The sequence below is a fragment of the Podarcis bocagei genome (genome assembly GCF_964188305.1).
Source record: "Podarcis bocagei genome assembly, chromosome: 1".
NCBI classification, from domain to species: Eukaryota; Metazoa; Chordata; class Lepidosauria; order Squamata; family Lacertidae; genus Podarcis; species Podarcis bocagei.
Genome location: NC_138125.1, coordinates 22,879,479 through 22,901,658, shown reverse-complemented (window position 1 = coordinate 22,901,658; position 22,180 = coordinate 22,879,479). Strand labels below are relative to the sequence as shown.

The window sequence follows — 22,180 nt, the reverse complement described above, 5'->3', positions numbered from 1 at the left end:
CTCCCCAGCCGAAGCCAGGCTCAAGGGCGGCTAACAACAATAAATAGCATTGATGCAGTCTTTTTGTTTCTTTAAACCAAATCCGTTCAAAACAACACATATTCCTAGAGGGCTAGAATGTTGCTTTGTTTTGTGGTTTTCAAAATTGAGGAGCCAGCACCATTGTCTAGAACAAGGTTTCCCAAACTTGGTTCTCCAGCTGTTTTTGGACTACCCTCCATCCCTAGCTAGCAGGACCAGTGGTCAGGGATGATGGGAACTCTAGTCCCCAAACAGCTGAAGATCCAACTTTGGGAAACCCTGCTTTAGAACCCAGAGTATGGGGTAGGAAGCTTGGCTTTCTGGCCTTTGCAGCAACATAGTTGGTCATTGCTGGGTCCAATTTTTGTGGTTGCTGGAGGCCTGGATTCAGGACTGGCCCTACCATTAGGCAGAGTGAGGAAGCTTACTCAGGAAGATGATTTTTGGTCTCACGTGAGGGGCAGTAAATTGATTGCTATTTAATTTTGCATTTCTACTGCCAGAGAAGGGGAGAGGAACTTGCAGAATTTTCTGTTTGCAGTGCCTAAATAACTTAACCAGTCATGGATAACTTGCCTTTCCTTAAAGAGAATGATGCTGGTGATCATTACCTTATGCATGTCTGTTTGGTGCTTCATACGCCTTTTGAAGTTCTATTGTTTTATTTCTCTTTCTGGCTGCATACATTTAAAGCACATGACCAAAGAATCATGGGAACTGTAGTTTTTTTAAGGGTGCTGGAAATTGTAGCCTTGTGAGAGAGTAAACTACAGTTCCCAGGATTAATTGGTACGGGGAGTAATGTGCCTTAAGTGTATGGTGCATATGAAGCCTGAATTGCTTCATGGGAGCTTGGCTCTGAAAATTGAGTAATAATTAAATGGAATAAATACAATATAGGATGCACCTCTATTGTCTGCGCAGAGGGGAGTATGTGCTCTTCTGCCTCAGGTAGCAAAATGCCTTGAACCAGCCCTGCCTGGATGTTTCCTTTAACTTGGATTGCTCTACTACACCTAGTTTGTTCAATCTTCAGCAGCCCTGTGGTTAATAAGTGGTTTGCAATTAGTGATGGGCAAGACATTTGTCCAGCTCTCGTTTTAATGTGGACCTACCTAATTCACACAGGGGGAAATAAAAAGCAGACCAAATCGCAACTATCCTTTTGAAAGTTTTGACTTCTCTGAATTTTGTGATGCAGTCCTCCACCCCAAATGTGTGCAAAATACATATATCAGCAAAAAGGGTGCACATAAATGTGCAAAAATCCATTACATATCAGGAAATGGCTTGCAAAAATGCATTTAGTAGGGAAAGCGAACACAAAAATGTGCATGAATTTTCACGATGGCTAAAAAAAAAGCAAAAAAAAAAAAGCTCACAAACCAATGTGAACTTAATTTAAGATTAGAAATATGAGAAACTGAAAGCTTTGCCCATTCTTGTTCACAGTGCAGCCACCACCAAGACAAACTACAAAACTAAACTAAAAAGGATAAAATAGCTAATAGCTCCTGCAGTTAGAACTGTGCAGCATATAATTACGCGTTTAAAGATGGTCGAAATGAATCTTTTGAACCTGCCTCAGAGCAAGTAGAGTAGGAAATTCTGTGGATGTCAACAGGAGGGGGATTCTTAAGTTTTGGCACCACCGCTGAGCATTCACTCCATATACATATCCCAGAACACAGGGCAGCTAATAAAATAAAATACAATACTAAACAGAACAGAGGCAGGCATTTTGAGGCAGTCGTTGCAATCCTGGTTGCATCTACTTGGAAGTGAGCCCCAGTTGAGTTCAATTGGGCTTGCTCCCTGGTAAGTGTGTAGTGCCCAAGACTGCTGCCAAACATCACAATCCTAGGCATGGTCTACTCAGTAGTAAGAGCCACTGAGTTCAAGTGAGTGGGTATAGGATTGCAGCCAAAGTGCAGGCCTTCAAAGGTGCAACAAAATGCACACGGTTTTCTGCATTCTGCCCCTGTGACGCCTTCTGAAATTCAACCTACAGCCCTGTTTCTCTTTTAGGACTTGCTCTACGTAATAGCGTATGGTCCTTCTCAAGTAAAACCACCGGCCGTACAAATGCTTTTCCACTACTGGCCCAACTTAAAACCACCCGGGGCAATAAGTGAATACCGAGGACTGCAGTATACAGGTAAGTGATGCGCAGCGCACCTGTATCTTAGAGCTGGATGCTGAAGCCTAACTCAATATTGTCATGGATGCTAAAGAGATGGATGGTTCCCACCCCCGAATCGACACATTCACTTCTAACTGACAGTGTGTTCGCAGAACTGTGTAGTAAATGCTTAAATGCAGCAAGGTGTTTCTGGGTTAACGTGTTCCTGGTAATTTAAAAAGTAAAGTAGGCGACAGTTTCTTGACTAGAAAAAAAGTTCAGTGTTGGAATGCGCTCCCAAGGTACTCCCTCCGTGAATTTTCAGATAGCTCTCAGATATGCTTTAGACTTAGGAGGTTCTCTTTCAGGGCAGAGGGCTGGATGAGGTGATCCATTGGGCACCTTCGAATTCTATGATTCTATAATGAAATTGCTGAGTTGCGCAGTTGGTCAGGCATGACACCTGTCAATCTGCCGCTGTGTGAATTCCCCTCTTGATATCTTTTCTGTAACTTGTTTGGATTCCAGGAGGGTAAGGGAAATGTCTTTCTTGGCTTTTCTGCTCCGCTTCTGCATTCTCTCTTTGTTTTCATGTAGGGGCAGTTCACATGTGCTATTCTTTTAAACATTTCTTTAAAAGGGGGAACAGCTCACCTGAAGCATGGAGATTGGGAGGGGAAAGTCTGATAAGAGAACCAGCTTTCAGTGTGCTAGTATACATGCCAGCCACTCAAATTATGAAGCTGGGAAGGCTTGTGCTACAGCAGACAGACTTATTGTGGGTTCTCATTTTGATACTATGGCCCGTTCACAAGTCACGTATGATCTAGAATGAGCTGCAGGTGAGCTTCTGGCTTGTGTGATCCTCCCCATCACATTTTGACGGGAGGAGCAGTTTAGAAGCTTCTTCTGCTTTTGTTCAGCCACAATGCTCCTGAGCTGAAACTATGGATAGTTTAAACAAGCCAGCCTCAGAAACCATGGCTTGGAGCTAACTTGCTTTAAACTAACTATAAACCAGTTTGTTGCTCTAGGAATGCAACAAACCATGGTTAAGCAGAAGTGGAAGCAAAAGCTTCCAGGGTCCTTCTAGTGACTATGCAAGAGGAAGAGAGAGGAGGCAGAAGCAGGTGAGCACAAAGTTCATTGAAATTCGTTACTGCTCATTATTGTGACGTGTGAACACAGCCAGTTCTGTCTTAACTCTGCAATGGCCCATTCCTCCCTCCATGCAAGGAAGCAAGCAAGCACATGCTGCAGAAGTCAAGTGATGAATATGACTGTGTGAACTAGCTGGAGAAATATGTTTTACTGTATATGCAGAATAATAAACAAGACTTCCCAGCATTAGAATAGAGGGAGATTCTCATCGAGTTCAGTGTATTTAATGCCTCTCTAGGTTCCCAGGCAGAATTCTTTTCTGCAGGCAGCCTGTTAGCATTTAAATGGACGTGCTGATCACTGAACCTGGATCCATAATGCAGGCATGCACTCTCAGTGCCCCTCAACTCCGTAGTTGCCAGAGCTGACATCAGAACTGGAGAGTAAAAATAATTCTAAACTGGTGTTCAGTATCTCAACCTGAACCTGAAACAAAATCTCATCACCTGAAATGAGTACAGCTGGTAGAAATGGTCTCTCGGCATTGCATCTGACCCATATTTAGCTCATCAATAAACTTATGTGTGTTCATCAGTGATGGTTTTGTTTTTCAGCATGGAATCCCATACACTGTCAGCACATTGAATGCCATAATGCCATTAACAAGCCAGCAGTGAAGGTAATGGACACTTATGCACCCCTTAGACTGTGCCCACTGAGGGGCTAATGATGTCCCAGCAGTTGCTGGAATAGTGGGGTTATCTGTCATTAAGAGTGAACAAATGAAGGGACGGCCACATCTCCAAAATACCTTCTATTCAAACCATGGCATTGCCAGGCACAACCAAACATTACAGCAACCCCTGTATCCCTACCTTTGAATTGGTTAGAAACTTTTCTCTAGTTTGCCCCTGGAACGGGGATTTCTTCTTAATTCTGCTATAATTCTGCACCCAGAGACAAGTTTGCCTCTCCTTGAAGAGACACATTGCTTCCCATGCCCCTTGTGCATTGGACTACTTGGAATGTATACACTTTATAGAGGACCAGAGGCCTTACCGTGCCAGGAGCAAAGTGTGACCAAGAAAAGGTGGCCCTAAATTGGCCCCTCCTCCTATATAGGATAGTCCTACCTGTAGGAGCAGATGCTATCTGTCTTTGAGCCACTGTTCCCATCCTTCAGCTACAGGACTGGAGTGCTGGGCAACTGTAAACCTAAAAAGTACATTGCATTCTGTACTGTACTTTTGACAGCAGAATACTGGTAAAAACCACTCCCCAGTTTGGGTTTGGTGTTCCTGGGTAGCATCTTCATTCCTCAAATAGCTCAGGATGAAGGGTTAAACTACATATTATGCTGAGGACATTGTCATCATGCATGTAATTGGATTTTTTTAAATAAGAAAATTAATACAAACCATCATGGGGGGGGGGATTTTCATCAGAACTGCAGTGCATGGGGAGGAGAAGTTTAATCCTCCCTTTGGCATCTGTGATGCCAACAAAAAGTGCCCTCCATGCTGCAGTGGGGTTCCCCCCAACCATGTTATTTGCTGCACTGGGAGGGGGATTTTTGTCAGGATCATCACACCTGAAAAGGAAAGAGTCAACACACCTCTCTCCATGCGCTGTGGTTCCAATAAACATTTCCCCCTGTGCCTAGTACATGGTCACTCGCTACACGTTAGGAGTATAAATTTGTTTGGTCCTAATTGAGTGGATCTGATATGGGGACATGGGTGGTGCTGTGGTCTAAACCACAGAGCCTAGGGCTTGCTGATCAGAAGGTCAGCAGTTTGAATACCTGCGACGGGGTGAGCTCCCGTTGTTCAGTCCCAGCTCCTGCTCACCTAGCAGTTTGAAAGCACGTCAAAATGCAAGTAGATAAATAGGTACCGTTCCAGCGGGAAGGTAAATGGCGTTTCTGTGTGCTGCTCTGGTTCGCCAGAAGAGGCTTAGTCAGGCTGGCCACATGACCTGGAAGCTGTCTGTGAACAAACACCGGCTTCCTCGGCCTGTAAAGCGAGATGAGCGCACAACCCCAGAGTCGTCCACGACTGGACCTAACGGTCAGGGGGTACCTTTACCTTTACCTTTAATTGTCAGATAGCTCTGAGTCGATATGATAGCATTTGAGCAGAGCTGAATGTATGATCTCATGGTAATTAGAGCAGAACATACTGAACATTACAGAAGACTCGGGGATACCACCCAAACTGATGTCCCTGTGTTGAGCTCCCCCAACCATGAGTAGTACCACCCATTTCCTATGTTGATATCAGGGCATAACCTGTGATTCCTGAGCAGTTACATATCAGGGGTTAACAATGACCCTGAATGACTCTCGTGCTCTAAAAGAGCCTACTCGCATCCCTTCCATCCAGTAGGTTGCTTCCACATTTCAGTTCAGAAACAAGCGGATCCGGTCTTGTAGTTTAACAGCCTTTTCTATTCTTGTCCACCCCAAATCTTGTTTGTGCAGAAGCTCTGCTTAGTTTGTGACTGATTTTTCTCCGCAGAGAGCTCTGCAAACATTAATACGTTATTCTGAACCATTAGCAATGACAGTATTCTGTCTTCTTTCTCTGCAATTCCAACATCCCAAACAAAACATTCAGCTCACCTGTGCCATCTTAATTGATGAGCCTTTCCCATACCTAAGCACAAAGAAAGCTGGTAAGAATGCCTGAGAGAGGCTTGAGGCTCATGAACACAGATTCCCTTTCGTCAGTGGAAGCAATGAGGTGGTGGTTTTTTTGGTCACATGCAGGGGATTTGTGTTCACTGACTAGAGCACATTTCTGGAGAGAAACTGATTCTGTCCTTCCTGTGTGTTTCAGATGTGCATAGACCCTTCCTTGTCTGTGGCTTTGGGTGATAAACCACCCCCTCTCTACCTTTGTGAAGAATGCAGCCAGAGGATTGCAGGGTGGGTAGACTTAAGAGAGGCCGACCAAACCAAAAGAATCATGGTGAACTTAAGAAACCTCTATCCTAAAAAGCTATGCAAAAACTTTGGAACCTGAATTAAGTCAAAAGCAAAAGCCACACAGTTTTCTCTTAAGCTGAATGGTTAAGTACTGAAACTTCTAGAAATCAGAATAAATCAAGGCACGTTTGCAAGTAAGTGCAAATGCTATTTGATGATTGAGCATGGTAAACCAATCCAGTCTGATTTATTAGACACCCAAGTCCATGTGGCATCACAGGAAATGATTTGTTTGGAGGCAGTTCCACTCTTGCTGTCAGAAGTTGCTGTCTCCTGATTGCAAAACAGCCCGGTTTACTTTGGAGAGGGAGAAAAGGGATTCGCCGGATGTTGCAAGGAAGGATTTTTGGTTCAAGATGAGCAACGGCAAACTGGGAAAAGCAAATTGTTCTGATGGAAACCTATATCCACAAGAAATTGCTCAGGTCACTTCTGATTTTGTAGCTTGGGGGGGACAATATTCCCTCTGCCTTTTGAAACACATCCCCAGAGGCGTGAGGTCTGAAAATGGGACTGCAGCAGGGGCAGAGAGGGTTTTTTTAAAAACAACAATAACAACAACAACTTACCTGCATATCACGGTCCCAATCTAAATCAAGCCCTAAAAAGTTGTGTGCAGGGCAACACATCTAGTTTGGCTCTGAGGGGGTCTGATATGGCCTCCTCACATCTAAACCTGGCATTTCATTTATTTATTAAATATATAACGGGGTCTGTGTGTGGCGAAATTCCAAAGTGTAGGTGCCCCCAATTCTGATATTGTACAGAGGAGACCTCCTGATAAGATGATACAGTGGAACCTCGGTTGTCGAACATAATCCATTCCGGAAGACCGTTTGGTTTCTGAAACCTTCGACATCCGAGGTGCAAAGGGCTGTCCGCAATTTCAGTGGTGAAAATTGAGAAACGTGCCTTGGAATCCGTTCGACTTCTGAGGTGTGTTCAAAAACGGAAGCAATCACTTCCAGGTTTTCGGCATTTGGGTTCCGAAATGTTTGGCTTCCGAGACGCTCAAAAACTGAGGTTCCCCTGTACCTGTGTGAGGCCTCATCTTCAGAGTGCAGTGACTGAGATAAGGGTTGAGAAAATATTTCAGGTATCCTAGTCCCAAGCTGTATAAGACATTACACACCAGAACTAGCACCTTGAAATGTGGTAGTCAGTTGGCAACCAGTGCAATTCTTTGAGCAGCGGCACAACATGCTGGCCCCAGTGAGCATTCAAGGTACTGCCTTTCATACTAACTGCACCTCTGGACCAACATCAAGGGCAGCCCCACACAGAGTGCATCGCAGTAATCTATCTACCATCCAACCTTGGCTGTACAGGATTAGGTTATAAACTTTGGCACAAAATCATGTATTTCTTCTCCATGCACCAGTTATTACAGGGAAGGGATAACACGACTTTCCATCTCAACAAGGCGTTGTTATTGCCTTCCGCGAGACATTTAGAAGGGAGCATATTTATAGTGTAATAAAATAGTGTAACAGTGGTTGCCGTTCAGTTTGGCGGGTTGCAGTTTAGAGAAGCACATTTTAAAATACACCGTGGCTTCACCGCTTTGATAGCGTTTTGCCTTAGTTTCAGAGTCCAATAATAATAAAAATTTAGGGCAAAGAAATTTACATTTACTAAAAATTAGACCAGAATGTGCACTTCTTATTTTTGCCTGCTGCTTTATAGCGGCCTTGGCATCACAGCGAGGCTATTTGCAGAAGGGGGGGAAGGTAATTTAATTTTATAGAAGTCACCTTGGTGTTGAAGTCATCTTTGATTTAAACCTGAAGTGAAAATAATTAAATTTGCTAGGAGGTCTGGCTTTTAAGCAGGAACAAGCGAATTAGATGGTGGAGCTGTTTGTTCTCTTTTTATGTTGGGATCACACCCGTAGCCATCTGAGGATAGTCAAAGGTGCTCTGTATTTCTTCATCTAATTGGGAATTTTCAATATAAGCTGCAAAAAATGGGTAGAACATAGCAGACCTGACATCAGTACAGCGGTAATGTGCGATAAATGCAATGTGACAAAGCAGTCCAGTTCAGAAGTAAAAATTACAGAGATCCATAATCAGGAGGAGCCCAGCCTGCGCAGTTTAAAAATGGCTTTTTCATATTTTATTTTATTTTATTTTGGTGGTGGTGGTAGGGAAAACACATCATAAACTACTCTGATTCTTTCCTTTCCTTTTAAGGGATCACAGTGAATGGTTGATTGATGTTCTTTTACCACAAGGTAAGACCATTTAAAGTTGGATAGCAAGTACTAATGGCAATACCGTGATATGGGTGTTTTTATAGAATCATAGAATTGTGGGATTCTAAGGGTGCTCAAAGGTCATTCAAACCAAGCCCCTGTATCATAGCTTGGGGGTAGAGAACATGGCATGCATGCAGGAGGCCCCGAGTTCAAATCCCCGGCACCTCCAGTTTAAAAAATCAGGCAGCAGGTGATGGGGAAGACCCTCTGTTTGAGACCCTGGAGAGCTGCTGCCAGTCAGAACAGGCGATACTGGACTAGATGGGCAAATGGTTTGAGCTGACATAAGTTCAGGAATGATCAGAGTTGAAATTAAAGATGCCAGAGAATTCAGACTGTTAAGTTGTGGGTGAACATATCAGACGACACAGCGATTCTTCAAACAGCTCTTGTTTATTCACAGGCCAGAACTGAACTGAACTGAAGGGTTCAGCCAGCCTGCTTATATAGAGCTCCACTACAACGCAACAGTAACCACTTTCTGTAACTATCCAATCACTGAACGTCACTTTCGATACCTTATTTGCATAACTATCTACAGTATCCCCCTGCTGGCCCAGGGTGAGAACTTCAGTACATAACACAGACAAAAGTGGGAAAGGAAGCGGAAATAACAGCAGTTCAGTTTCCAAAATGGAAATCAGTCAAACAAATATGACTCATTCACATTGTTGCTTTTAAGTCCACCATCTATACATAATTAGATAGACAGATAATTTATTATGGTTGGAGACCAGCTTATAAAACACACTTGGGGGTACAGTCACAGAAGAAAAACAAACAATTAAAACAATGTACAGCAATAATTTTTTTTAAAAAAGTACAACAATAAACTACCGCAAGGAACCGATCCAGAGTCACCCATAGAACCGAGTTTGGGGATTTTCTTAACGAACTAGTTTGAGTTGGGAGGTGGTCTGCGCCTACAGGTCTGTACACAGAATCTGGCGACCATCCGGGCCATCTTCTGATCTTTGCCTAACAGAAAAAGGTCAAATTTTTGCTTTTCCGGGAGGTCAGTGAGCCTCACCAGCAGTGGATCAATGGTCTTACTACGTGCCTCTTCATAAAAGGGACATCTAAAGAACAAGTGCTCTGGGCTTCCTACCTCCCCCAATGGGCAGGTGCAAAGTCTCTGAGCATATGGGACTTTTTAAAAGGCTCCTTCCAGGACCGGTGAGGGTAGGGCCGAGCTTCTGGAAAGTGTAAAGGCCCTTCTTGCATTTTTAGATGAGATATGCTGCCGATACGGCTATATATCTCTTGATTTCTCCAATTTTATAGTCAGGGCACCTTGAACAGTCCCATTGTCTCTCGGTGTCTATGATTCTTTGCCTGACTGTAGCTTTTGCCTGGCCCAAGCCCAGACTTAGAAGGGTTTGAGGGGCAAAACCCAGTTTCTGAAGGGTGTTCAGGACTGCTGTCTGCCAGCCTGACTGGAATTGGTCGCAGAGAATCAGTGGGACTATTCCTCGTGGGAGCAGCTTCAATGTCAGCCATTTGTAGATTGATGTTAGGGACACAATTACTGAATTTTTCGCTCTATAAGACGCACCAGACCATAAGACGCACCAGACCATAAGACGCACCTAGTTTTTGGAGGAGGAAAACAAGAAAAAAAATATTCTGAATCTCAGAAGCCAGAACAGCAAGAGGGATCGCTGCACAGCAATCCCTCTTACTGTTCTGGCTTCTGGGATAGCTGTGCAGCCTGCATCCGCTCCATAAGACGCACACACATTTCCCCTTACTTTTTAGGAAGAAAAAAGTGAGTCTTATAGAGCAAAAAATACGGTAGTTACGTTTTTGACATTGTTTTAACATTTGCTTTCCATTGAAATGAATGTGATGTAAGTTACATAACTTACATTAAATAGTGCACAGTGAGATGAATCGTGTATTCCTCACGGGAATCTGAACAGCAGCAGAAAGGAAGCAGCTCTGATTGCAACAAATACAGGCTGGAACGGTGGCGTAGGAAGGGGGGAGCGGCAGGTGCAGGGCGCCCAGGGTGTCATCCCTGAGGGGGGTGAATGCTGGGCCTGGCTTGCCGCGCGCCTGAGCCACACATCTCTTTTTTCAGTCGGAACTCACTGGAACTCGGTTCCGGCACCTCTCAGGTGGGTGCCATTGACATTCTAAGAGAATGAGGGAGGTGTTCATGTTGAGTTCTGGCACCTCTTTTTCTAGAAAAATAGCACTGCATTTATATTATACTATACTATACTATTATATTATATTATATTATATTATATTATATTATATTATATTATATTATATTATATTCATGCAGTGCTGGTTCCAGAATTGGGTGTTTTGTGCAAAGCAGAAATGGTAGCACTTTTCTGGAACCTGGCAAATGCTAGGCCTTGACACCCTCTGGTGCTGATCTTGTTCTTGTGTATTTCACTAACCCTGAACATTTTGGGGGTAATTTGTTGCGAGTTCGGCCAGTGCTTCTTGTGGTGAAATCCAGATTCTAGTAAGCCCTGAGTCTGGTGCCAGGAGTTCTACCCCACGGAGGCCTAACAATTTATTACAAACCCAGAATTTAGTGGCACTCTCTATTCCAGCTTTTCTCTTGGCTCAGACTACTTTTACCATCTGTGCATCTCTTCTTGTGCATATTGCTCCGATGAATTCTCTGGCTTCTACCTCTGTATGAACCTCTGTATGTACCTCTGCATGAACAGGGTCATGTTACTACTCCTTGTGTTGGACTGGCCAGAATCATTTACCATTTCCACGCAGGTGGGAAGCAGGGAACACCTGCCATGTTTTAGAACTGTAAGAGGAAAAAGCTCTGAATTACAAAAGACGTCTCATTCTAGACGTCTAAACCTGCTTAGCTTTGCAAACAGAACTACAGGAGGTGCCTCATTCTGGAAGTGTTCTGTATGGCTAGTGGTCTGTTTCCTGGATCAAACCAGAGGCCCATCTAGTCCAGCATTCTGTTCTCAAAGTCTCCAGCCAGACATCTATGTAAATGGAGGCATTAGTGCAATACAACTCTCCTGTTCACGATCCCCAGAAACTGCTATTAGGAGACATAAATGTGCTGAACAGGCAAACAAGATTTTTGATGGTCACACTATCACCACCTCATAATTCCATTTTCTCTAGAATATCTTGTAAGGCCCCAGATCAGCCTGTTAAAGGAGTGATCATAACTGTTTTGATATTCCGTTTACCTTCCCATTACAGCCGAAATTTCTGCTATATGTCAAAAGAAGGTAAGACTCTTCCATCTATGTGATGGGGCATCACTCTCAGCTTTTTATTTTTGTCTGTGATTTCATCTCGTCGTCACACACAGTGCAAATATTCTCCCATTGTCGTCGTTTTTGGTTAAGAGATGGAGTCTGTGGAATGTTGCTGGAACGTGTTGACATTGTGCTTCTGATTACTGGGCGTTGATATTCAGTGGCTATTTTCAAGTGCTGCCTTGTTGCCATTCATTTCACCTTGCGCAGTTCAGTGTGAGTGCAATCCACAAATAATTGCTGTGGCACGAGGCCTGTAGGAATGAATGGAGATTACAAGGATAATTTAAAGGCTTCAGCAGAACAAAATGAAGCATGCTTACAAATTTACTCTCATCTAGTGATTCCTTTTAGCTCCCCAAATGAACAATTTGTTCTCGTTTGCTCAGACTGGAATTGCTTCAGCCAGGCTTTGCACCTTGGAGTTGTCACTACTATTCTATCAAAATATGGCCTTCTTATTTTAAAAACAACAACACAAGATCAAGGCACTGCTTACCTTTCCCTACCGTATGCCATGACATAAAGGAATTGTGGCACAATTAGACCTAGGACACAGCTGTACAGCTGCAAATACAACATTTTAAGTGTGTTTTAAGGGCATTATACGAAATTGACACTAGATGGCGATGGTGAGCTTATGGCAAATTCATTTTTTTAAAAAATGATATTTATTGAAAAAAGATTTTTTTTTTAAATTACAAAGAAAAAAGACAAAAACAGAAAAATAAAAATAAAAAATAAAACCATCATTTTCAAATTCTCCACTTTCATTACCTTCTTTCCATAACCTCCTCCTCCTCCCATCTCTTGTATCTTGATTAATAATTGTCACAGCAAATCCTTTCCATAATTCATAATATTCTGTCATTACATTACCTTACTCTATTTTCATCTTATCTTATAAAAAACCTTAAAACTTAAAACTTAAATCTTATTTTTACCAGCTTCTCATAACCATTACCTTTTTACCTAATTCTTTAAACATTTTTACAAGAGCCAAGTAATTTCATTTCAACATTTTTCCATCGTTCATAAAACATTTCTAATGATAAAAAGAGAATAAAAACAATCCAATCTTCTTCCAGCGTCCCCTCCCCCCGGTCCCGGGATTGCCAGTCCTTTTTATCCCATTAGTCTGGCACATTAACCTGGTGATCTTATATCCGAGGCCTTCAAATACCTTCCATGTCCCTTCCACAGCTCTTCTTCATATTTTCCTTTCACTCGTGGGAACTCCAGCTTAGTAGTGTTTTTGACCCTTTTCAACAAATCAGCCCCTTTCCCATAGTCCAGACTAGACTCCATGTGGTATTTTAAGACATATTTCAAATTCCCTCCAAAATTGGAAGTCCCAACAGCTCCAAACCTCTGATGGCCCATTGCCAGACTCGGAAAGTCCAAACATCCCTGCATAAGGGGGGTCAGTCCAACCCCCCATTTCCAAATCAATTCAAACTTTGTCTTTCCAAATCTGGTTTTTTCCAAGTTCATTTGTCAAATCCAAAAGCTCATTTTCCTGCTTGGCCAAAAGTCCCTCCATCTCTGACGCCCAAGATTCTGCAACATCCTCTTCTATCCTCTGCTCTGTCAGGACACACTCCTGTTGAAGTCCCTGGGTGGGCTCCATATAATTTCCCACTACCTGTTCAAATGTTCTGGCCGCGTTAGTCATCAAATCCGTCTTCTGACTTAACTGATCCAATAGGGCATTTATTTTACAGAAAGCACCCAACAGTGCTTCTGAAAACATTGTCCTGCAAGGTCACAAGTCCTTTCCCACAGTTGTAATCTGGCAGCTGCAAGCTCCCTAAAATTGGTTACAGTTTCACAGTCCCCCTCTAGGGGGAAACTTCTGATTGTTCTTTCTTTTAAGGACAATAGCAACAAAGTCTCTTTTTTAAAGATATTTTGTCAATATTTGTTCCTTTAAAATGCGAAAGGAAACACTGGAATCACAATGTTACTCTTCTTTTAACTATCTGTCAAAAACATTTGTCTCTGGTCAATGAGCTTCAAAACATCAATTCTGACACCCCGCTCCAGGGTCAGGACGGTGGAAAGTTACTTTACTTTAAACTCACTTCTGCAGGTTTAAACAGTCCAAAAAAGACCCCCCTTCTTCTCCTGCTACCGAAAGGGGGTTCAACTCTTTTAAATGGTGAAAACCAATCCTTCAAAAGTAATTTTCTAAGCTCTGGTTTACGTTGTCTTTGCTTTCTTCTGACTACAAGGAAACGGAAGGCTGACTTCCTGTTTAGACCTTTCCGTTTCAGTATCAAATTAAGGTAAATTTTTAAGTCCAATTCCTTTCTAATCGCCAGTTCTTATTTGAAGTCCAATTGTTCAATGTTTAAGTACTCACGGATGGTTACTTTAGATGCCAAATTTTCCCAGGAAAAAGGCAGCGCTCTCCGGCAACGGCTATGCGGCTGCGCTCCACGGAAATAGCAGTTAACTCACAGCACCGCGCCACTTCCCCCTCTTCGCTTCGGAGCCCGTTAGTGGGTTCCTTTGCGGGTTGGGGGGGCGCTAAAGGTGGAGCTTATGGCAAATTCAATATATTTTTCAAAAGGGTTTTTAAAAAGCATTTTCACAGTGTTTTTTTTTATATGTGTCTAGAATCCACCCTAGAGCAGGAGACTGAAGATGGCAAGAGGAAATGAGATATCTTGTTCACAGTTCCTTGTTTCATTGTGTATGGCAGACTTGTGGGGTCTTCTTTATATATATATATATTTTAAAAATAGTACCTCAACACCAACCAAGCTGAGCCATGTATGAAATTGTGGGAGCAGCCAGTTGCAAAATGGTGGCCCAGGGAGTAGAGCCAGTTACCTCCTGCGCTCTGGGCTTTCTTAAGTCATCACAGTAGTTCCACACTATACATTCAAAGCATATTCAGCACACACATAAACCACATTACTTTGCCCAGATAATCCTAGGAATTGTAGTTTTTCCCCTCACAAAGTTACCATTTCCTGCGCCTTTAACAACTTGCAGCTCCCAGAATTATTTGGGGGGAACTCAGATGCCTTAAATGTGTGTTGAATATGTTTTAAATGTTTAGTGCAGATCTTGACTGAGAAGCCTGGGAGCAGAATGCTGAAGGGTCCTCATTTTACCATGTGCTATAAAAAGGAGAAAATGCCAATGTAATAATCTCATAAAACATATGCATTTGACAACAGAAGCAGTGTAAGATTCCATGTCCCTAAAACTGAAATATATACACCCTCCAAAAGAATTGGAATTCACTTGCATTAATACCATGTGCCATCCTAAGCTTATTTTCTCTGAAATAAGCCCTACTGATTTTGATAAGATGAACTTAAGTGACGTTATTTATAGTAAGTATTCACCAACCATCTTTTATAATGCACACATTGACCAGGGGTATGATTTAGTGTTTTGGAGGGCACACTTGGAATTTTGCAAAAGTGCTGTGTGTTGCCACAAAATGGGTGCCACGTGGGAGGGCATAGCCAGTCACAAAATGGCTGCTAAAAAAGCCAATCATTTGAAACCCATGTTCTGCTCCTGCAGAACGCCCATTTCACAGAAGTCAAGCCAGCCGATTTCACCAAATCACATCCAAGTAAAATTCTCCTCCCAACCTAGCAGTTTGAAAGCACATCAGAGTGCAAGTAGATAAATAGGTACCGCTCTGGCAGGAAGGTAAACGGCGTTTCCATGCGCTGCTCTGGTTCTCCAGAAGCGGCTTAGTTATGCTGGCCACATGACCCGGAAGCTGTCTGTGGACAAACACCGGCTTCCTTGGCCAATAAAGCGAGATGAGCGCCGCAACCCCAGAGTCATCCGCGACTGGACTTAATGGTCAGGGGTCCCTTTACCTTTACCTAAAATTCAAACTACACACCTATGCGTTTCTCTCCCTCCTGCTGGATAAGCTGCTAATTCTTTGAATAGATAGCTCTTTGATTCTTCCTCTCAGTCACCATGATGGGCTTAATGGCACTTACATTGCTTCTTTCCAGAACTGTAGCTCGCATGTTAGGAGGGCTGTTGTCACGTGTTTCTCTGCCGGCTGCTGCGGTCGCCATGGGAACAGGCCGGTGCGCTACTGCAAACGATGCCACTCCAACCACCACAGTAGTGAAGTTGGGGCAACGGCCGAGACACATCTCTACCAGACATCGCCGCCTCCTATCAACACTCGGGAGTGTGGGGCTGAGGAGCTTGTTTGTACTGTGGAAGCTGTTATCAGGTAACCCACAGCAGGCAGATGAACACACGCGGAACCCAAATCCTGCTCTTGTCTGTCCCGTTCCCTCTTCCATCCATGCATGGAAATCATTCTAAGCTCTTAGAGTTCAACATGGTAGCGGGTGGCGCTGTGGTCCAAACCACTGAGTCTCTTGGGCTTGCCAAACAAAAGGTTGGTGGTTCAAATCCCTGCAATGGGGTGAACTCCCATTGCTTTGTCCCAGCTTCTGCCAACCTAGCAGTTCAAAAGCACACCAGTGCTTAATTCTGTTTCCAGGGCGGCTGTCTATCAGCTCCACCTGGTACACAGGCTGAGACCCTACCTGCCTGCGGACTGTCTTGCCAGAGTGGTGCATGCTCTAGTTATCTCCCGCTTGGACTACTGCAAGGTGCCCTACATGGGGCTGCCTTTGAAGGTGACCCGGAAACTGTAATTAATCCAGAATGCCGCAGCTAAACTGGTAACTGGGAGTGGCCGCCGGGACCACATAACACCGGTCCTGAGAGATCTGCATTGGTTCCCAGTACGTTTCCGAGCACAATTCAAAGTGTTGGTGATGACCTTTAAAGCCCTAAATGGCCTTGGTCCTGTATACCTGAAGGAGCGTCTCCACCCCCATCGTTCAGCCCGGACACTGAGATCCAGCGCCGAGGGCCTTCTGGCGGTTCCCTCATTGTGAGAAGTGAGGTTACAGGGAACCAGACACAGGGCCTTCTTGGTAGTGGCGCCAGCCCTGTGGAACACCCTCCCTTCAGATGTGAAGGAAATAAGCAGCTATCTTCTCTTTAAAAGACATCTGAAGGTAGCCCTGTTTAGGGACATTTTTAATATTTAATGCTGTATTGTTTTTAACACATGATTGGAAGCCGCCTAGAATGGCTGGGGAAACTCAGCCAGATGGGTGGGCTATAAATAGTAAATTATTATTATTATTATTATTATTATTATTATTATTATTATTATTATTATTATTATTATTATTATTATTAACAGGCAGGAGGGCAAACAGCATTTCTGTGTGCTTTGGTTTCCATCATGGTGTTCCGATGTGCCAGAAGTGGTTTAATCATGCTGGCCACATGACCCAGAAAGCTGTCTGTGGAGAAACGCTGGCTCCCTCGACCTGAAAGCGAGATGAGCGCTGCACCCCATAGTCGCCTTTGACTGGACTTAACTGTCCAGGGGTCCTTTACCTTAAGCTGTCCCAAAATGTTGCTGGACTTCATCTCCCAGCAGCCCAAAGCAGCATGGCTAATGAGCAGGGGAGATGGGAGTTGTAGTCTGACAACATCCTGAGAGCGTCATGTTGGCTGCTATCCCTTCAGAACAAATGGGCAGCATCTCCTGATGCGGCAAAGCTTTTCAGCAGCCTAAACGCCACCCTATAATTTATCCCCAGTATCCATATTTTGATTGTGCAATGCTATTCTCTGCTTAACCCAATTATCCTTTCAAAGCTCAGCAGGAGGGAGGAGACTGGATAAACCCCACAAACTTCTTCCCTTGGGCTGCAGGCGCTAATTTGTTTCATTTTATTTTTAATTCCTGCTATTTCACTTCAGCGGGTGCAAAATAACACTTAAGAAAAGAGAAGGAAATGTAGGTGCGTTCTCACTAATTAAAAAGTGTAAAAAAGAGGGGGGGGGGAGAGAAAGTATGGTACTGAAAGTAGATAGGAGGTAACTGCTTCAGGAAACAATGAATTTAAGCAGCTGTTTCAGATGCCTGGAGAAGGGGAGGTGAGGAGAAGGAATTAATAAAGCCTTTGACTATTGCAGTTTGTCAGTTTCAACTGCTGCTTTCCCTCATTCCTTTGAAGAAACAACTTGCAGGAAGCAATAAAATTAGAGCGATGGCTTTTGGACTGAAAGTGAACATGAGGGGGAGGAGAAAGGGGAGAACAGCCCTGCCCACGTGATTATGTCGCTCCCTCTGCAGGGATGAAACATAGCGAGACGAGATGAGCAAACCAGGAAAATTGCCCCCCTGAAATGCGAGACATCAAGTGTCATTCAACTTGTAGTTTACAGCAGAAGATCAATTACTGACCAGCACTAGGAGCTTCCTGTCTAACAAACTGGTTTACTTACATTTGATGTGTTTCCATTTGTTGCATTGCTATTTTAAAATTTTATTTAAAGTAACATATAAGAGGAGTTTCTCAGTTTATTACACGTTGAATAATTTAATTTAACTTAATAATTCAACCCCTTCCTTTAGCGAGCTCAGGGAAACCTATTTTTGCCTTACAACAACCCTTTGAGTTAGGTTCAGATCAGACAGAGAGTTCTCTGACTTAGTAGAAGCAATAGGCCTAAGCTGGTCCTGCCAACAAACGCTTGTTGATTCCAATGGGCCTGCTCTGAGTTCTGACTTAGTTGGATGCAACCCAGAGGGGTTGGCTTTTGATCACACCGTGAGCTTCACAGCTGAGCAGTAATCTGAAGTCGGGCCACTCAGGACCTAAAAGTGGCTGTCCAAATAATTATGCTATGTGGAGAATAATGAACACATAGAGATGAGCATAATCTATATTAGCAGCACCAAGGGTCTGGAGCTACTTGTTCTCCACTGCTTAACCTTCTGCCTCTGGTACTTTGTAAAGTAAAGGTAAAGGTAAAGGGACCCCTGACCATTAGGTCCAGTCATGGCCAACTCTGGGGTTGCGGCGCTCATCTCGCTTTATTGGCCAAGGGAGCCGGGGTACAGCTTCCGGGTCATGTGGCCAGCATGACTAAGCCACTTCTGGCGAACCAGAGCAGCGCACGGAAACACCATTTACCTTCCCGCCGGAGTGGTACCTATTTATCTACTTGCACTTTGACACGCTTTCGAACTGCTAGGCTGGCAGGAGCAGGGACTGAGCAACGGGAGCTCACTCTGTCATGGGGATTCGAAGTGCCAACCTTCTGATCAGCAAGCCCTAGGCTCTGTGGTTTAACCCACAGCGCCACCCGCTTCCCACTTTGTAAAGTAGATGTCTCCATAAAACAATTCATGGACAATAATACACCAGATGAGCTCCTACAGTTTGCAATGTAGCATAATCAAGGAATATATATGGCATGAGAACAGGTTACTTAATGGACTGCTTTTACTAATAATGAGATTGCCCGCATCCTGAGATCAGCTTCAGAGGTCCTGCTTGTCAACCTGCCTATAAGATCAATCAGAGATAAAGCCCCATGGATATATAATTTCCTCCCAGATGTTATGCATATGACCCCATCAGTGCATGTTTTTAAGCAGACTCAGAATAAACCCACTTTTCAAGCTGCGCTTTCTCTTGCAGCAGGGGTGGGAGACTTGTGGCCTTCCAGATGGTGTTGGACTACAACTCCCATCACCTCTGACCATTGGCTGTGCTGGTTGGGGCTGATGGAAGTTGTAGTCCAACAACATCTGGATGGCTACTGACTCCCCAACCCTGTCTCTGAAGATTTATATTGGTGATAATTCGAAAGTGTCTTGATTTGTTTCTAGTAAATTTTTCAGTAAGGGTGGGTTGGCAGCCCATGAATTATCTTAGAGACTGCTCCTTTAAATTGCTGCTTTTCTTGAAACATGATACTGTATACACTTGAATTTTATTTTTTTGTAGAATGTGCCTTGTGAGGAGGGGTTTGCCATAAAATCAAAGGCAACACAGAAAAACATAAAGTAATAAATGTGGGGCCTTGTGCACAGCTGTATTTTTGGCATCTGTTTAGAGACACCTGATGTTGTTGTTTAGCTTGCTGAAGGAGGCTGAACTCCACGCAGAGCAACGGGAGTATGAGCTGAATCGCAGGAGACAGCTGGGCTTATCCTCTTCACATCATTCTTTGGACAACACAGACTTTGATAACAAAGATGATGACAAGAACGACCAGCGCCTTCTGAGCCAGTTTGGAATTTGGTTTTTGGTGAGTTTCTTTTGCTTTTCCCGTTCCTCTTCTTCTTTGGATTCTAAAGAGCTTACTATAATATTATAATTTATTGCAGAGCTACATAGTCTAGAAAAGCAGATATGAAACAGACTTTGTATAATTTTCCAGAGTCACTTCTCAAACAGGTTTTGTAGGTTATGGAAATAATAATAATAATAATAGTAGTAGTACAGTGGTGCCCCGCAAGACGGACGCCTCGCAAGACAAAAAACTCGCTAGACGAAAGGTTTTTCCGTTTTCGATTTGCCTCGCAAGACGAATTTCCCTATGGGTTTGCTTCGCAAGACGAAAACGTCTCGCGACTTTGTTAAACCGTTAAAACCGTGCTTCGCAAGACGAAAAATTCGCTAGACGGCAAAACTTGCGGAACGAATTAATTTCGTCTTGCGAGGCACCACTGTAGTAGTAGTAGTAGTAGTAGTAATAATAGTAATTATTATTATTATTTATACACCACCCTTCTGGCTGGGTTTCCTTCTAACAAAAGATTAAAATACAATAGTCCGTCAAACATTAAAAGCTTCCCTAAACAGGGCTGCCTTCAGATGTCTTCTAAAAGTCTGGTAGTTGTTTTTTTCTTTGACATCTGGTGGGAGGGCATTCCACAGTGTGGGTGCCACTCCCGAGAAGGCTACAAAACCTGCAGAACTTACTTGATCTGAGACCTTAGCAGGGCCAGGAGGGTTTAAGTGGGCCTGTTGCTTCTTTGTTTAACATTCACACACTGCTTTTCCAAGTAGTGTTGCACAAGCTTGATATCAGCCTTGTCCCTCCTCGTGGTCTTTTCCAAAGACTTTCCAGTTGCACACATCCTAACGCATCTCTTTCCTCCCACTGCAATGAGAGTGATTGCAAGAGAAAGCCGGAACTTACTCTGACTTCTGAACCAAACATGTTTTCCAGGTAAGCCTTTGCACCCCGAGCGAGAACACCCCCACAGAGAGCTTGGCTCGGCTTGTGAGCATGGTCTTCCAGTGGTTCCATTCCACAGCCTACATGATGGATGACGAAGTTGGCAGCCTGGTGGAGAAACTCAAGCCCCAGTTTGTCACCAAATGGCTGAAGACAGTGTGCGATGTCCGGTTTGATGTCATGGTGATGTGCCTCCTTCCTAAACCGATGGAATTTGCACGGGTGAGGAGTCTGTCCATGTTTTCTTCTGTCAGTAGCTTGTTATGAACTGTGTTCTGAGTGGAGGTTGACCCACTGGGGAGAATGGAGCGTTGCCCTGTCAACCTCGCTCTGCTTCCAGCCAATCCCCTGCCCTTCCTTCTTTTTTTCTGGAGGGTGGCACTATGAGCTGCCATTCAGCACCTCCTTAATCTCGGTGTTGCCTTTCTGGAACTCAACAGGGAGGGGGAGGGGGAGGGGGCAAATCAAGAACGAGCTCCACCTACTCATGGCCTCTCTACCTTCCGTCCTCCAAGTCCCAGTGGGCACAAGCCACCACAAGCTCTTTGGGCCACCCCAAATTGCAGAGTTTAGCTTCACTTTCATTGTTCTTGCTATAGGAGAGAAGAAAATGTACTGTTGTGGATTATTCAGTAGTGTTTCATGACTGCATGGTGCCATGTATGTGTTGGGCTATTTTGAAGGGGGGGGGGGGGAAGAGTCCTTAATGAAGTCTTTCCCCCCTATAAATTCCCTTAGGTGGGTGGATACTGGGACAAGTCCTGCAGCACGGTGACGCAGTTGAAGGAAGGTCTGAACCGGATCCTGTGCTTAATTCCATACAATGTAATCAACCAACCTGTGTGGGATTGCATTATGCCAGAATGGCTGGAAGCCATCAGGACTGAGGTGCCAGACAATCAGCTGAAGGAGTTCAGGGAAGTATTAAGGTAAGTAGGAGGATGTGGAAGCTTTCCAACTCTTGGTGGAGGCTTCTGTGCATGTGTCAATCAAATTGCAGAGGGGGAAAAATGGCACCTGGGCTTTCGAAAATAGAGTGCCAAAGTTAGTTACTCTTTAAAGGTAAAGGTAAAGGTACCCTTGACCATTAGGTCCAGTTGCAGACGACTCTGGGGTTGTGGCGCTCATCTGGCTCTGTAGGCTGAGGGAGCCAGCATTTGTCCACAGACAGCTTCCAGGTCATGTGGCCAGCATGACTAAGTCTCTTCTGGCGAACCAGAGCAGCACACGGAAACGCCGTTTGCCTTCCCACCGGAGCAGTACCTATTTATCTACTTGCACTTGATGTGCTTTTGAACTGCTAGGTGGGCAGGAGCAGGGACCGAGCAATGGGAGCTCACCCCGTTGCAGGGATT

At 44.0% G+C, this 22,180-nt stretch overlaps 1 protein-coding gene across 7 annotated transcripts in view; it reads left to right on the top strand.

The window, feature by feature from the left end:
- The window catches only part of UNC79 (unc-79 homolog, NALCN channel complex subunit), a 139,437-nt gene that overhangs the window by 28,769 nt on the left and 88,488 nt on the right, over nt 1-22,180 (top strand). For 6 of the 7 annotated variants that reach the window (XM_081171841.1, XM_081171839.1, XM_081171840.1 and 3 more), the window contains 9 exons: nt 2,050-2,179; nt 3,859-3,923; nt 6,085-6,173; nt 8,429-8,469; nt 11,698-11,726; nt 15,755-15,984; nt 19,718-19,889; nt 20,817-21,047; nt 21,564-21,754. In XM_081171841.1, the coding sequence (XP_081027967.1) occupies nt 2,050-2,179; nt 3,859-3,923; nt 6,085-6,173; nt 8,429-8,469; nt 11,698-11,726; nt 15,755-15,984; nt 19,718-19,889; nt 20,817-21,047; nt 21,564-21,754 (1,178 nt within the window). The remainder of the gene's footprint in view (nt 1-2,049; nt 2,180-3,858; nt 3,924-6,084; nt 6,174-8,428; nt 8,470-11,697; nt 11,727-15,754; nt 15,985-19,717; nt 19,890-20,816; nt 21,048-21,563; nt 21,755-22,180) is intronic. The other variant, XM_081171842.1, reaches the window with a different exon arrangement.